At 44.9% G+C, this 15,661-nt stretch overlaps 1 protein-coding gene across 3 annotated transcripts in view; it reads left to right on the plus strand.

Moving 5' to 3' along the window:
- The window catches only part of LOC129709823 (protein lin-28 homolog A-like), a 63,492-nt gene that overhangs the window by 9,885 nt on the left and 37,946 nt on the right, over positions 1–15,661 (plus strand). The window contains exons 1-2 of one of the 3 annotated variants that reach the window (XM_055656431.1): positions 2,711–2,846; positions 4,562–4,731. In XM_055656431.1, the coding sequence (XP_055512406.1) occupies positions 2,786–2,846; positions 4,562–4,731 (231 nt within the window). In that variant the 5' untranslated portion in view covers positions 2,711–2,785. Of the gene's footprint in view, positions 1–2,710; positions 2,847–4,186; positions 4,335–4,561; positions 4,732–15,661 lie in introns of those variants that run through there. The other 2 variants (XM_055656433.1, XM_055656432.1) reach the window with 2 other exon arrangements.

Consider the following 15,661-nt stretch of genomic DNA (forward strand, 5'->3'; position numbering starts at 1 on the left):
TGCTGTGGTCAGTTTTCCTCGAGGGAGGGGGACTGTTGTGGACAGTGGTACTGGAGTGAATGGGACCGTTATTTGTTTTTTTTGTGGGGGGGGGAACGCTATGTCAGGTTTTTCTGAGGGAGGGGACGGTTGTCTGTCAGTCTTTTCCAAGAGAGGGGCCCTGTTGTGGTCAGGTTTTCCCAGGGAGGGGGGATTTTGTGGTCAGCGTTTTTTGGACAGGAGAGGGGGGTGTGTGTGGACAGTGACGTCAGAGGGGGACAGTTATTAGTTTTTTCTAAGGAAGGGGCACAGTTGTGGTCAGTTTTTTTTTGAGGGGGGGGCTGTGTCAGTATTTTTTTCTGTGAGAGTGGGGGCTGTTGTGGCTGTCAGCTTTTTTCTGAGGGGGGGGTGTTGTGTTCCGTGTTTTTCAGTGAGGGGGGGGCTGTTGTCAGATTATTAGAGGAGGGGGGGCTGTTGTCATTTTTTTCCGAGATAAGGGTTGGGTGTTGTGGTCAGTTTTTTCGGGGGTGGGGGATGGCTGTTGTGGTCAATTTTATCCGAGGGAGGGGGAAGGTTGTGGTCAGTGTTTCCCGAGGGAGGGGGCTGTTGTGGTCAGTGTTTTCCCGAGGGAGGGGGCTGTTGTGGTCAGTGTTTCCCGAGGGAGGGGGCTGTGTGGTCAGTGTTTCCCGAGGGAGGGGGCTGTTGTGGTCAGTGTTTCCCGAGGGAGGGGGCTGTTGTGGTCAGTGTTTCCCGAGGGAGGGGGCTGTTGTGGTCAGTGTTTCCCGAGGGAGGGGGCTGTTGTGGTCAGCTGCCTTCTGGCTACCAAGAGTCTGTTTGTTATTAAGAACGTGGTGAATACACAGCTTGTTTCTCTGCAGTCCCGCGGCCTGTATACAGTGGGTCTCAGTGTCCGCCCCCTGGCCGCACAATCCGAATTCCTGCCATTGTCCAGCCCTGAGACCCACAGGAAATGAACGAGCCGATAAGATTTGACCTGCAGAGATTGGGCTTTGGTCGGAACCTTTAAATATCCCGCAGCCCTCGGGGTGGTGGAGATGGGGCGACGTGAAAAATCGATGTGGAGGAAAGGACTCGGATCGATTAGGATCGTTGATTTCGATCGCTTTGTGTGTCGATTTGAAAACAAATCAATCTTTATAATGATAGATATTAAATCCCGTTTGCACCGCGTCCGGCTCCCCAGATAGCAGCGGGACCCTGTGATAATCCGACAACACTCTTAGTTTGACCGACCCCGGTCCTTCACGGATCAATGCCCAGTAGGAATTTTACAAGATATTTTTCTTGATTCCGTTTTTTTTTTTAATACATTAACAAATATGCTACTTTATTCGGCGTGTGAAAATCGATGGTAAAATATCTGGGCGCCAATGAACCTGTTTAACTTGTAATTTTAAACTCGCTTAACCTGCTTTGACTCCCGCCTTCTCAGTGACATTAACATTACAATATCCCTTAAGTCACGAGAGGTCAGGCCACAATCTGTGGATATTTAAATCAACTTCGTTATTTAAAACGTGTTTTTTTTTCTCTCCTAATTTTGGAAAAAGTTTCCTTAAACGATTTGTTATGAAATATATATATATATATTTAAAAGAAATAATTCGCATACATGAGACATGAATTTATTTTGTACGTCCAAATGACCCTGAGTGAATGAGGAGAGGGCGGGGTGGGGGGGACTTCTGTGATGGTTTAAGGCCGCGGGTCCACAGGCCGAAGCTGGACTGAGAGCTCAAATAAACCCCACTCTCCCCGAAACACCGTCCGCTTGCCTTCTCCAACATCAACACTTCCCAGTTTAGAAATCGAATGATAAGCAATCTGAAGCATGAAACTATAACTAAATCCACCAATACTCCGCACCCTCAAACCTTTAAACATATTGATAATCCAGAAGGTTGTTTTTCGGTGGAAACATTTTAGATCGTTTGTTTTAAAAAAAACTAAAAAAAGCATCCCTCCCTATAACATTTGTTGATCTGTGAATGAATCTTTAAATAATGAAATAATTGTCGACCTCAAGTTTGATTTTTTTTTTCCTGTTTTTTTTTCAAATTCCTATCCCATTGTTAAGTTGGGTACACTGTTGCACACCCTCCGTCGCTCCATCATTCACACACACTTTGCACCAAAGTGCGCACACTTCCCACACATTCTCCAGCGAAAAGTGTCTCCCTCACGCACTCTCGGCTACACGTGCTCTAATACACCCGCTCTCTCTCACGCACTTTGTTACACAAACCCGCTCGTGTACATTCATGTACGCTATCTCCGTATGCATTCAATCACACATACTCACGTGTACATCTGCATGCACACTAACACACACTCGCATGCAGCCTCCTATAAAGACTCATGACTCCGTGACACACACACACACACACACACACACTAGGTTTATTGTCGGGTTCCCCTTTTCTTTGCGGATTTTAATATTGAACAAGATTGAGGTAGATCAAAGTTTGTCGAGATGTTAGTTCGACGCTTGGGAGGTCCTGAAATATAAAAGGAATGTGCCGTGAAGGGGCTACAATTGCGAATGACCTAGGCCTGAGCGGACTGACCAATTGACCACCTTGCAGCCAACGAAACTGGAGAGAAAATTCTTCCTGGACTACCCCCCCCCCCCCCGACAGGCTGTTACTGTGTAACGCTAGATTCGGTCGGGGTTGGTATGTGGACTATCGGGGAAAATCTAGTAACAAGGCATTGTCAATAGCAGCTACAGAGTCCTTCTTTACCACCCCACCCCCCATCCATTCAAAGTTAGTTCAAGATCTTAATGTCATCAAAGCTCCGAGTTAACGCAGGGAAGGGGAGAATGATCAATGGGATGAGACACGGTACAGCCGCGATTCACAGATATCGGTGAAAAGTTCCAGCTCACCTCGTGTGTTCAGGATGTGTGGTTTGGAAGAGTGTGTGCACGTTTGAGATTTTGAATGAACGTGTTTTATTTTAAATGTACGATTGGGAAACCAATGTGCAACTGCGTGGCTTTGTTTTGTGCCCGTTTAAGAATACGATTGTCTTTGATCCTAGCTCTTTGGGTGACTTGTATTCCAGAGTATGAGTGTGAGAGTTTGTTTTTACGGGAGCATTTTTGTGAGTGTGTGCATGAGTGTGAGAGTGAGTGTTTCAGTACAAGTGTATATGGGGTGTTGTGTGTGTGTGTGTCTGTAAGAGAGAGAGAGAGGCAATGTGTAACTGGGAGTGCATGTGATAGAATACGTGCGTGCTTGTAACTCGAGACATGCGAGTTAATTTTCCTTGAATGTTGTATCTAACCTGTGAGCTGGATGTGATGTAAAACAGTGCAAGTTCCGATTAAAGTTTCGATTAATAAATGCTCCGCAAATTTTCCGGTTGCCCTGTTCTCCTTTTGGTAGTTTATATATATTTAAAAAAAAGTTGCTGATGACCTCTGCAGTAACCCAAGAAGTCGAGTCCAAACGAGTTACATTGTAACCTCCTTGAATCTCGGCAAACACTACGGGATGGGAGATTCTAATGCATCAATGATACATTTTATACATTCTGTTTGGGATGATGGATGGATTCAAGTGGGTGGTTTGTGATGGTTATCGATCCCGGGGAAGGTTTTAATTTGGAATCGTGTGCACATGGAAAGGGGCCAAAAAGACACAAGGTGGGCTGAGGGGGGAAGACCCGTTACCTGCAACTGACAGACTCCCCTGCGAAACTTTGCCAAAAGCGGGGGGTCGTCAGCAAATTGCCCATCTCCCAAAGCTGGACATCTTGCAACCCCTTTTCTAAAGGGACACACCGGAGTTGCCCCAGGATTACCACCGCTTGCCAAAATGGCCGAAGGTTTAATTTAGTGGGAATAGGAGAGGGGTGGTCATTTTATCGCCCCCTCCCCTCTGTTCCTTTGAATTGTTGCTTTTATGGCTGTGTGTGTGTGCATGAGTGTGTGTGTGTGAGTGCGTGCATGTGTGTGGTGTGTATATGTGGGGAGGGGGGGAGGGAGGGAGTTGGGAGCTGCCCATTGTTTATACGCCTCTATTCTTCAGATCCACGTTACCGCCCACCTTCATTCAAAGGGGGAACATGTTTTGTATTGCTCCCAACCCGCTCATCCTCTCTCCGTTCGCTTTAAGCAGCTCCCGGGAAGTTTCACGTTTTGTCTTTCTGAGGATTTACCACTGAAGACGGGAGATCTGTGCGAGAGGGAGGGAGGGAGGGAGCGGGTGGGGGGTGGGGGGAAGAGCGAGGGAAGAGAGAGGATTAAGAAATCAGTCCAGTTGGAAGAAGCGGAGGTGGTGGCATCGAGACCGGAATGGGATCCGTTTCTAACCAGCAATTTGGAGGTTCTGTATCGATGATCAAAAGTCCTTTACAATTTCTTCAGTTTCACGGATGCTGATGGAGTGTGTGTAATTGCACGGGTCTGTGTGTATGGGTGTGTGTGTGTGTGTTGCCGTGTGTTAAGGTGTTCGAGCGCTTCACGCGGTTTGTGGTTAGGGAAGGTTTTTTTTAAAACCCCTAAAACACTGGGTTTTCATTCCCTCTCCGGCGTCTCTCCCCTTCTCCGCAGGAACCGGGAGAAGCTCTGACCAGGATCTCGGGGACTCCCCTAAGGCTGCCGTCTCGTTCGGGACCGGTCAGTGCAAATGGTTCAACGTCCGGATGGGATTCGGTTTTCTCTCCATGACCGGCCGGGACGGAACCCCGCTGGACTCTCCCATCGATGTCTTTGTCCACCAGGTACATCCAATAGCAGATCTGTGCATTAGCGCGTTGTGTCCATTGTGGTTCATGAACTCTCCGAGCTTTGCTCGTCCTCCCCTCACCCCCGGCCTGCACAGACTCTGTTTTACCCTACCTGACCTGACCCCCCCCACCTTCGCTCACCCCTGATATATATTGTTTGGAATCCTATACCTGTTCTCAGTGTACCTGTGTTTTCTGTATTTGATCTATTAACTACCTGGTCTCACTGGAACTGGTATCTTTGCACTTGTATCGGGAGATCCCAGCAACACAACCGTGCTAGTTTTAATTAAACAAAAAGTCGGAATGAGCGATTGTTGTGCAATTGGGGAATGGCGTGGGGCTTGCGGCAGGCTGGGGGTGTCGGGGCAACAGAGGAACCAACTATTGGAAATACACGGAGTTGGATTTTTGACTGAGTTATCTCGGCCCACGTTGGTGTATTGGGAAGATTGTAGCTTTTCCTTGAATCGAGCGTTTGCGAGTGTGAATAATTCTGGGGGTCGCTTTAGGTCGATGTTTTTTGTGTGATGAGATTAGTTGATAGTTGCAGGCTGTGATAGCGTCCATTATTGATGTTCTTTTGTGCAAGTTTAGACCGTCGCTTGCTACGGAGGTCGCACTGTAAACTCCAGTTTATCTTGCATGCTCTCTTGCCATCCTCGCTCTCTCTCTCTCTCTCTCTCTCTCTCGTTGCCCTGAGCCTCTTCCCGGAGCCTGTTTCACAGCTGTTTGACCCTTGTTCCGCTGGAAGTTCAGGAGGAGAGGCAAGGATGCTCGCTCATTGTGGCATTTTTCCCGGGCACGGATCCAGTGGGAATTCTTCCCCGATACTTGGCTTCGCTTCTCCCCATTGAGTTAATAAAACTCGCCCAGTGACGTCACTCGACTTTATTTCATTCACAAAAAAAAAAAAAAAATCTTCGTGCTGCTTTAAGTGAGATTCCAGAATCGACTAGAAACTAAAGCGAGCGATACTTGTTAAAGACTTTCACAGATTGCCGCCGTTAACATTGGGTTAAGAATGCGATTGAAAACGTGCTGGAAACGGTCTCCTTTTCATGTGTTAATGCAGCCGTGAATGTTTCACTGACACGGTCCCGGGCTAGTTCCTGCCAGTGGAGACAATACATTTGTAATTCGATCGATATCTAAAGACCCAGCTTCAGTAATATTTTAAAGTTTTGCTTTAGCTTATTGTCACGAGTCTTGGAATATGCTAATACCATTTTGATAGAATTGCAACTTTTGATCTAGTTGGATTTTGATAGCAACCATTGAATTCGGCCACCTTTTTGTTATGCGTTATCGATGCGCGCACCCCCCCCCCCCCCCCCCCCCCCCATTGGTTTCGGCTGGGGCTTTAAACGGAGATGTGCCGTTCAAGGGTTGAACGATCATGACTCGAGTCACTGCAAGGTTTGTTGGTCGGCGATGCCAGGAAGCATATCCTCAGACAAAGGATCATGGACGTTTCAAACGCGCTACCAAGTAATTGCTGAGCCCAATAAACAGCTGCAGCTTTCCAAACTGAAGACTGATGGTCCTTAGAGATCTGAGCTTAATATGGCAAACCAATTGTGGCATTTAAGATACTTTATTTAGGCACAAGGATATGGATTGGAGGGATATGGGTTATGTGTAGGTAGATAAGATATGGTCTTGGCATCATGTTGGGCACATACATTGTGGGCTGAAGGGCCTGTTCTTGTGCTGTGCTGTTCTATGGTCTAATATTCTGAGGAGGGATGAACAGCATTGAAGGTAATACAATAGAGATGTGTCACAGCTGTGACACCAGAATGGAGGTGGCACAGTTATTGGGAAGGCACAACAGGTGCCTTTTCTCCCGATGAGGGCGAGTTAAGCGATGAAGGAGTTGATGAAGAACTTTATGTTGGAGATTGGAACTAGATGCGATGAGATTTTCATGGAAGCAGTAATGTTTAAAATATTTAGTTTTAGTTGTGAAGGGAGAAACATAGAAAATACGTGTAGGAATAGGCCATTCGGCTCTTCGAGCCAGCGCCGCCATTCAATATGATCATGGCTGATCATCCAAACTCCATACCCTGTTCCTGCTTTCACCCAATATCCCTTGATTCCGTTTAGCTCTAAGAGCTATATCTAACTCTCTTTGAAACAAAGCATGTTGTGGTTTGGGAAGCCTTTTTAACATGGCCTTCTTGACTTCAGTAGCCCCTAAAACATTGAATTGGCCACCACACTAGGGAGAAGTAGTCAGATCTGATAAATAATGCTCTGAGATCTTTAGTAACCAACCCAAGAGGGCTAATGGAAATAAAGTTAATTCGGTGTTTCATCCAAATGACGGCATCAAAATTCAAGTTTTGCAGTGTTGGTGATACGCACAAAATGCTGGAGTAACTCGGTGGGTCAGGCAGCATCTCTGGAGAAAAAAGGATGGGTGACATTGGATGGGTGACATGCTAGGTTTAGATTTAGTTTTATTATTGTTATGTGTGCTAAGGCACAGTGGATACAAAGCCTTTCATCATATCTCAGTACATGTGAAAATAACAAACCTGGCATCACCAACACTGAACAATCTGCATTTCTAGGGCAAACTTAAGATATGCCCAAACACAACTAACATTTTTAGGTTTAGGTTTATTGTCATGTATGTTGAGGTACTGTGATTTTTGTTTGGCTTATCCATTCAAATCTGATAATACTCTACATAAATGCAACACAAGACAAACTCAAGTATAAGTACAATCGGTGGGTCAGGCAGCATATCTGGAGAAAAGGAATGGGTGGTGTTTCGAGTCCGATCCCTTCTTCAGACAAGTACAATAGGTAGAGCAAAGGGGGAGGTGCAGGAGATATATTGAGTAGAATTTTGCTTCTAATCTGTGTCAATGCTGTTCCAGCTTCGTAGATTTGTTCACATTTCAGAAGTGGGAATTGGCATTGTTCGAACTCAAAGATGAGGCTGCTATTAATTGTGTTATGGCCGAAATCTTGGAGGCAATTGGCACTATTCAATGTTGCTGAATTTGGATGGATTATCTTTGGTTTCCAACAAAGGACTACTCCAGGGGTGACTATTGTAAAGATTCTCCTCGCTGCTTTACAAGAGCCTGCCCTGTTTTTGTACAGTCAGCTGCTGGTTGCGAATGTTGCATGTGCAACCTGAATTTAATCTGAATCCATATTTGTCCTTGAGAAGGTGATGATAATCCTTGGAGTAATGCTGTTGCAGTTGCTGTGGTGTTTCCTTAATACTGTAGGGTAGAAACCCAGGCATTAGCTCCAGCAAAGATGAAGGAATTGTGTTATGTCCAAGTGAGAACTTGCAGATGAGAACTTACGAGTACGTCTTAGAAGCATAGAAACATAGAAATCAGGTGCAGGAGTAGGCCATTCGGCCCTTCGAGCCTGCACCGCCATTCAATATGATCATGGCTGATCATCCAACTCAGTATCCCGTACCTGTCTTCTCTCCATACCCTCTGATCCCCTTAGCCATAAGGGCCACATCTAACTCCCTCTTAAATATAGCCAATGAACTGGCCTCAACTACCCTCTGTGGCAGAGAGTTCCAGAGATTCACCACTCTCTGTGTGAAAAAAGTTTTCCTCATCTCGGTCCTAAAGGATTTCCACCTTATCCTTAAGCTTTGACCCCTTGTCCTGGACTTCCCCAACATCGGGAACAATCTTCCTGCATCTAGCCTGCCCAACCCCTTAAGAATTTTGTAAGTTTCTATAAGATCCCCTCTCAATCTCCTAAATTCTAGAGAGTATAAACCAAGTCTATCCAGTCTTTCTTCATAAGACAGTCCTGACATCCCAGGAATCAGTCTTGGAAGAGATCTTGCAGATGACGGAGTTTTCAGGTGGTAACGCCCATGCCCTTCAACATGGTGGCTACATCTCTGGAGAGAAGGAATGGGTGATGTTTGGGTCGAGATCCTTTGGCTGAAAAAGGGTCTCGAACCGAAACGTCACCCACTCCTTCTCTCCAGAGATGCTGCCTGTCCCGCTGAGTCACTCCAGCTTTCTGTGTCAATCTTCGGTTTAAACCAACGACCACAGTTCCTTCCTACACATCATGGTGGCTACGTTGGGTTGGGTTGGGTAGTGAAACGGGTGACTTACCTTGAAACTGCAGATCTAGAGTCTGTTGGCATGTTCTCCATTTAAATGAATGGAACCTGGAATCATGACTCCATTTTGTAACAATGACAGTATTTAGGATAGAGCAGTCTCTCTAATCTGTACCTCGCCCACCAGTTTAAAATTCACTCCCTCCTTCGGTAGCACACAGTGGTTGCAGGGTATACTCTCTGGAGGACGTGCTGGCTTACGATACGATACAGTAGAACTTTATTTATCCCAGGAGGGAAATTGGTTTGCCAACAGTCATAAAAAGACCATGAAACATGAAATCAATGAAAACAGTTCTACATTGTAAATGGGTGCACTGAGGTTCGAACTGACTGTCTCCTAGTCTGAACCAGGACCACAGTGCATCCATTTTCAGTACTGAACTGTTTTCTCCGTAGGGTGTATTGTCACTCTGACAGAGTTGCTAACCTATAGGTCCCCACCGTCACCCAAGAATGTCTATAACAGTTTTGTCAGGTGAAAAATCACAGGACGTGTTTTCATCATTTTCTGTGAATGCCTTTTATCCTTAATTCTAAGAACATTTGCGTTCTATTGGTGTGTGAATGGTGGGGTTGTGTGTTGATGTGGGATGGCGGAGAAAGGGTGGGTGATGTGAAAGCAGTGAAATCTGTTTTTAAGTGCGGGAGCTGGGAATTCATGCTACGAAATCTTCAGGAATATGTTAGGTTAGTTTAGTTAATTGTCACATGTACAGTGAAAAGCTTTTGTTGCGTGCTGATCAACTGCCTATCTTGAGTTGGCAATTCTATGCACTAGGAAACAAAGGTATTACATTTGAGATCAGGGAAATATAGGTAATTGCAAACAGCTTTTGTACAAAAGTCATCTTGTTAACATCATGGTCTTGTTCACTGTTAAGCACACCATTTGGTGTCAGTTTCATTGCAATTGTTTCTCCCAGGAAGGCCCCAAATGGTTTATTTATTGCTCCAAATGCTCTGGCCTGTAACATCAAACAGCAACACTAACATGCCAGCTCCTATTTGTTTACCTTTGAAGATGTTTGCTGAAGTTGGATCCGCTCTGAGTGTTTTCTCTTGTCAATCTTCTCCTGCTGCGTTTGCCCATCTCCTGCCTCTCTCCTGAAGAAGTGCAGATTCTTGTGGCGCTATGTCTTAAGAATCAAAACCCTGTATTTATGTAGCTCCTTTCATGGCTTCAGGGTGTTCCAAAACAACTGTGCACTTTAGAATGCTACTTAAAGATGATTTCTGCTTGAGATGCAACATGGCAGTCAATTGCTGCACAGTAGGCTCCAGGTGAATATGTGCAGGTTATTTATTTAATGTTGTTTTGAAAAATATATATCAAGGTTATGGGGGGGGGGAAATGCTTTGCTCTTACTCAAATGCAAGCCACTGCATCTTGCACAAGTGGCAAGTGGAGCTTCTATTTCACATCCCACCTATGTGACAGTACCTCTGGCCTTGCAGTTCTTCTTATTTCAGCATTGACCGTCGAACATTGCAGCGTTGCATCAGAAATGATTCTTCCGCCGAGCAGTACTCCCTCAGTAGTTGTCCTTTAGTGCAGAAAGCACAGCAGCCATCCCTTATTATTATCAGAATGTTAGGCAGGTTTTTACCAGACGGGGGGGAAAGTTGCTACTGAGCGATGTGAGTGGTTGTATATCTTAGTTCATGCATATCGAGAAGTAGCTTTACTAAATTTAATTTAAGGTTTGGAAATTAAGGAACCTGGGTTACAAACATTAAAACAAATTCTGGAAATGCTCTACAGGTCAGGGTGGCACATGTGGATGGACAAAGGACTAATGTTTTGGATCAAAGACTTTTCAAATTAATTTGCTTTTGCTGAGCATCATCAACAGATTAAGATGTCCAAAGAACATTATGTACGTTAGGAGCCGATGTGGGCTGTGTGGTTTTCTTGAGCCTTGCTCTGCCGTTGAATAAATTCAAGGATGATCTGATTGCAACCAATGATGTATGTTCGTGCAAATCCCTGTGTATTAATTTAATGAAGGGTTATATGAAGTGATACCTGGACAGGTGGCCAAAAACTTTATCAAACAGATAAATATGTTTTGAGGAACGAGGAGTGTGCTGTGGAGATTTAGCGAGAATATTGGTGTGATAGCCATGGCTTTAGAGAACAGATGTGGAGGATGATGTAGACTTCCTGGATCTCGGAGCATTGTTCCACTGGAGGAGATTCCAGCCACTGGCACAGATGAGCCATGAAGGGATTTAAAACACGGCTGCAAATTAAAAAATGGAAGCCACATCAGACTGCTGGATATTGTGCGGACATGTGTCCTTGCAGGCTGGGGTAAAGGTGCATTTGATGAAAATTGTGAAGGAGGAATAATCAAATTTAATGGGAGCAAGGGTGAAGGTTTATGCAGCTGGTCTAAGGCAGAGAAAAGACGTGTGATCTTGCGTGGGTGAAAGTATCGATGCTGGATGGAATATGGGATCTTTGTACATAGAGGGAGGTCTGGGATTTCAGAGACACAAACTACTTGGCCTTTTAGCGCCGAATGTGATAAAGTGAAATGCACCAGTTTCCTTATGCAGATGTACAGGCAAAGATATGTGAACCAGGGGCAGGCAAATGGGGCGAGCTTGGTTAGGCAATTTGGTTGGCATGGATAAGTTGGGCTGAAGGGCCTGTTTCCATGCAGTATGGAGCTATGACTCTAACTCCAGAGCAAAGCCCAAAGCAGCTTGGGTATAACATCAAAACGTTGGTTGAGGTTGAATACATTAAAACATTTTTTTTTTAAATAGCAAGGTGTGACTGAAGCAAAGAGATTTGATGGGCAGGGAGCGGTAAAAGGCCAAGTAGCTTCCTGCTGTAACTTTAGCTCAGGTTGTGGATATAACAGGAAATGAGCTAACAATTAGAAGCGGATTGGGAAGGAAGAATGAAAAAAAGATAACCGCAAGGAAGGCAAAAATTTGAGAGAAGGAGAAAGAATAACAGGAGAGAAAGGAGGCCTAGAAACAAAAGCATGCGACACGGAATGTGGACAAAAGGAGGGGAGGATGGGGTCACATTGCAGGGAGATAAGGAAAGGAAAGGATTGCAAATTCAGTTTGACGTTTAATTCCCCTCCCCCAATTCCTGCTCGGTTTGCACTGGGGGAGGAGCACTAATAGAGACCCTGGAGAAGGGATTTGTTATCAGTGAGGTCTCTGGAACTGAACTCTCCAAATGATCCTCAAAGCACGTTTCACCTGGGGTGTACTCTGCACAGTCAAGAGGAATAAGAAATGTGGATTTTAAAAATTAAAGGGGGAATCTTGCAGGCACACGCAGCTCCCTCACCGACCTGCCAGGTTGCTATTGCTTTCATATCTTTGCCTCCTCCCTTTGGAGTATGGTGCGAGGTGTTGAAAGGATTCACAGGCTGATTAATAGCCTGACATGATACTGTGAACATGGCTGTAACTGGCTTTCTCGCAGCCGATGGTGGTGGAGGTTGATCTATAGGGCTGGAGGGGTTGATGGCTTCCTTCAAACCAAAGCATAGTGTTCATTTGGTTTCAGACTGGAACTCTGAGCAGGGTTCCTTGGAGTAGGGTACTCCAATACGCTTTCAATATTGTGCTGACAGTCGCTCTAATGATCGGTGTTCCACACACGACCTCTCCACCTAACTTTATGAACCTGTCGTGCTGTTCCTTTCCCATCATCGTGGAACTGCGGCTCAGCGGTAGAGTTGCTGCCTTACAGCGCCAGAGACCCGAGTTCGATCCTGACTACGGTTGCCGTCTGTACGGGGTTTGTACGTTCTCCCCGTGACCGCATAGGTTTTCTCCGGGTGCTCCGGTTTCCTTCCGCGCTCTAAAGACGTGCAGGAATGTAGGTTAATTCGCTTCAGTAAAAATTGTGAATTGTTTCTAGTGTGTGTCTATTGTACGGGGTGATCACTGGTCGGTGCGGACTCGGTAGGTCAGTAGGCCTGTTTCTGCGTTGTATCTCTAAAGTCTAAAGTAAAGTCCATTCCTATCAGTACACTCGCTAAAGCAGCTTGCTAAGCGGCTACAATTCTAACTATTTTGGTGGATCTAGTGATCCAAATAGTCAGACGGATTAAGAAAGCAGATTCCCTTCCCTGAAAATCAGCTCTTGAGATGAGGGTTAATATTGTCACATGTACCCAGGTACAGTGAAAATCTTTGTTTGTGCACTATCCACGCAGATCAGATGTACCTTACATAAATACAATCAAATCAAGTACAATAGATGGAGCAAACATTGAAACAAGTGACCAGCTTATAATTTCCTGGTTATGAATCTGGGGGGTGGAATTGACAAAGATTTAACAGATATAATTTTAATGCGTGAGAGGAAATGTTTAAAGGGGATGTGTCGGGCAAGATTTTATTTCACAAAGAGTGGCGGATGCCTGGAACATGCTGCCAGAGGTAGCAGTGGCTTTCAGATAGGTGCGAGGATTTACTGGGAATGGAGTTATATGGATCCTCTACAGGCAGAGGAGATTAGTGTAACAAGGCATCATGTTTGGCACAGATATTATGGGCCAAAGGGCCTGTTCCAGTGTTATACTGTTCAATGCAGTCATTTAATGTTAATTTCAATTTGCTCATCTGCTGAAGTAATGAACTTGTGAGACTGGACTAACAGAACTGTGTCCTGGGTGGTGGTTCAGTTAACTAGCCATTCATTCCATTGAACCCCTTTCTGCCTGAAGGAGTTTGTTCTGAATTCTTCACTGGATTTATAAGAAACGAGTTGCTCCCTCAGTGACTACTTCAACTGCAATTAATGATTATAAAGTGGTGGCCGAAGGAACTCAGCAGGTCAGGCAGCATCAGTGGAAGGAATAGACGATGTTTCGGGTCAGGACTCTTCTTCAGACTGAAGAAAGGTTCTGACTCAAAATGTCGGCAGTCTATTCCATTCACAGATGCTGCTAGAACCACTGAATTCTTCCACCACTTCATTTTGTGCTCAAGATTTCAATCTCTCTACTCTCTGCGATTCCATGAATTTTCCAAACTCGGGTTCTGATAAGCCTTTCCCATGAATTTCTGCTCAAAACTAATTCCACACAACAAAATGCTGCACAGTGGCGCAGGGGTAGTGTTGCTGACTTACAGCGCCCGAGACCTGGGTTTGAACCCGACTGCGGACTCTGTCTGCCCAGAGTTTGTAGGTTCTCCCTGTGACCTTGTGGGCTTTCTCCAGGTGCTCCAGTTTCCTCCCACACTGCAAAGATGTACAGGTTTGTCGGTTAATTGGCTTTGTTAAAAAAATTGTAAATTGTCCCTAGTGTACAGGATGGTGTTGGTATACAAGATCGCTGGTTGGTGCGGACTTGCTGGGCCGAAGGACCTGTTTCCGTCCTCTATCTCTAGAAGTTTAGATAAGCCTATCTCTAAGTCTAAATGCAAAATCTGTAGTGATCCAGTTCTTTAAGACATTGGTTTCCTTCGAATATACTTCAAAATGATAGTTTGGGTGAAGATTTGAAAATAATTTACCCTTTTTTTAAATATGACTACCCATTTAAAATTGTAAAATAAGTTCCAACTGCTGAAGTGCATCCCTTTATTTTAAAACGTCTCTAATGGATTCATATCTCTGCACTTTTTGCCGGAAAAGGTGCAGAGAATATTTACGAGGATATTGCCAGGTCTGAGGTTCGTTCAGCTGCAGGGAGAGTTTGGGCAGGTTAGGACTTTATTCCTAAGAAGGTAGGAGGTGCGATCTTACACAGGTGTACGAAATCATGAGGGGAATAGACAAGGCGAATGGGCAGTGGTCTTATCCCAGGGTGGGGGAAATGAAGAACTGGAGGGCATAAGTTTAAGAAGAGAGGGGAAAGATTTAATAGGAATCTGAGGAACAACATTTTCGCCCGGAGAGTGGTGGGCATATGGAATGAGCTGCCAGAGGAAGTAATTGAGGCAAAAGTGCTGGAGTAACTCAGTGGGTCAGGCAGTATCATTGGAGAACATTGATTGGTGATGTGTTGGGTCGGGATATATGATCCGGAACGTCAAGCTCATGACACAAGTAAAATTACATTTAAAGGACAGGTAGATGGATAGGAAATGTTTCGAGGGATATGAGCCTAAAGCACGCAAATGGGACTGGTTTAAATGGGGCATCTTGGTCAGCATGGAGGAGTTGGGTTGAAGGGCCTGTTTCTGTGCTGTATGAGTCTATAAAATATGTAAACCTACGTTCTTGTATTGGGATAAATTAAAACAAAAATCACATTGAACGCTTTTACACTTCAACGTTAACGCCTAATGTTAACATTAAATGCTAACATTTAACCCTTAAACGTTATTCATGTTATTCCCTTTATCATGTATCTGTATAATGTGGATGTCTCGATTGTAATCCTGTATTGTCTTTCTGCTGACTGGTTAGCACGCAACAACAGCTTTTCACTGCACCTCGGCACACTTGACACTAAACTAAACTCAAACCCAACTCAATTCAAACTCAACTCAACTCGTAACAAGCAGTTTTATTTGCTTTTCTGTGGAAGCTTCTGTTGAACTTTTGAATGGATTTAGTGGAACCTGGAGGTGGTTAATTTATCCTGAGGGGTCTTGGATACATTTTTCTTTTGGTGGCATCCACATTCGGTGCGACCTTGCTTCTTTAATTATTGCCGTCAGAATTGGGCCCTTCACCGACGAACACTAACTAGCCTGTTTTTCAAAGAGCCCTCGGTCGGTATGGTTGCTACAGGAATGCATGCAGTGTCTGTTCCGAAACAGCACATGGTCGCACAATGTTACCTTGAGGCAGTGCTA

Source organism: Leucoraja erinacea, chromosome 26 (assembly GCF_028641065.1).
Source record: "Leucoraja erinacea ecotype New England chromosome 26, Leri_hhj_1, whole genome shotgun sequence".
Classification (NCBI taxonomy): Eukaryota; Metazoa; Chordata; class Chondrichthyes; order Rajiformes; family Rajidae; genus Leucoraja; species Leucoraja erinaceus.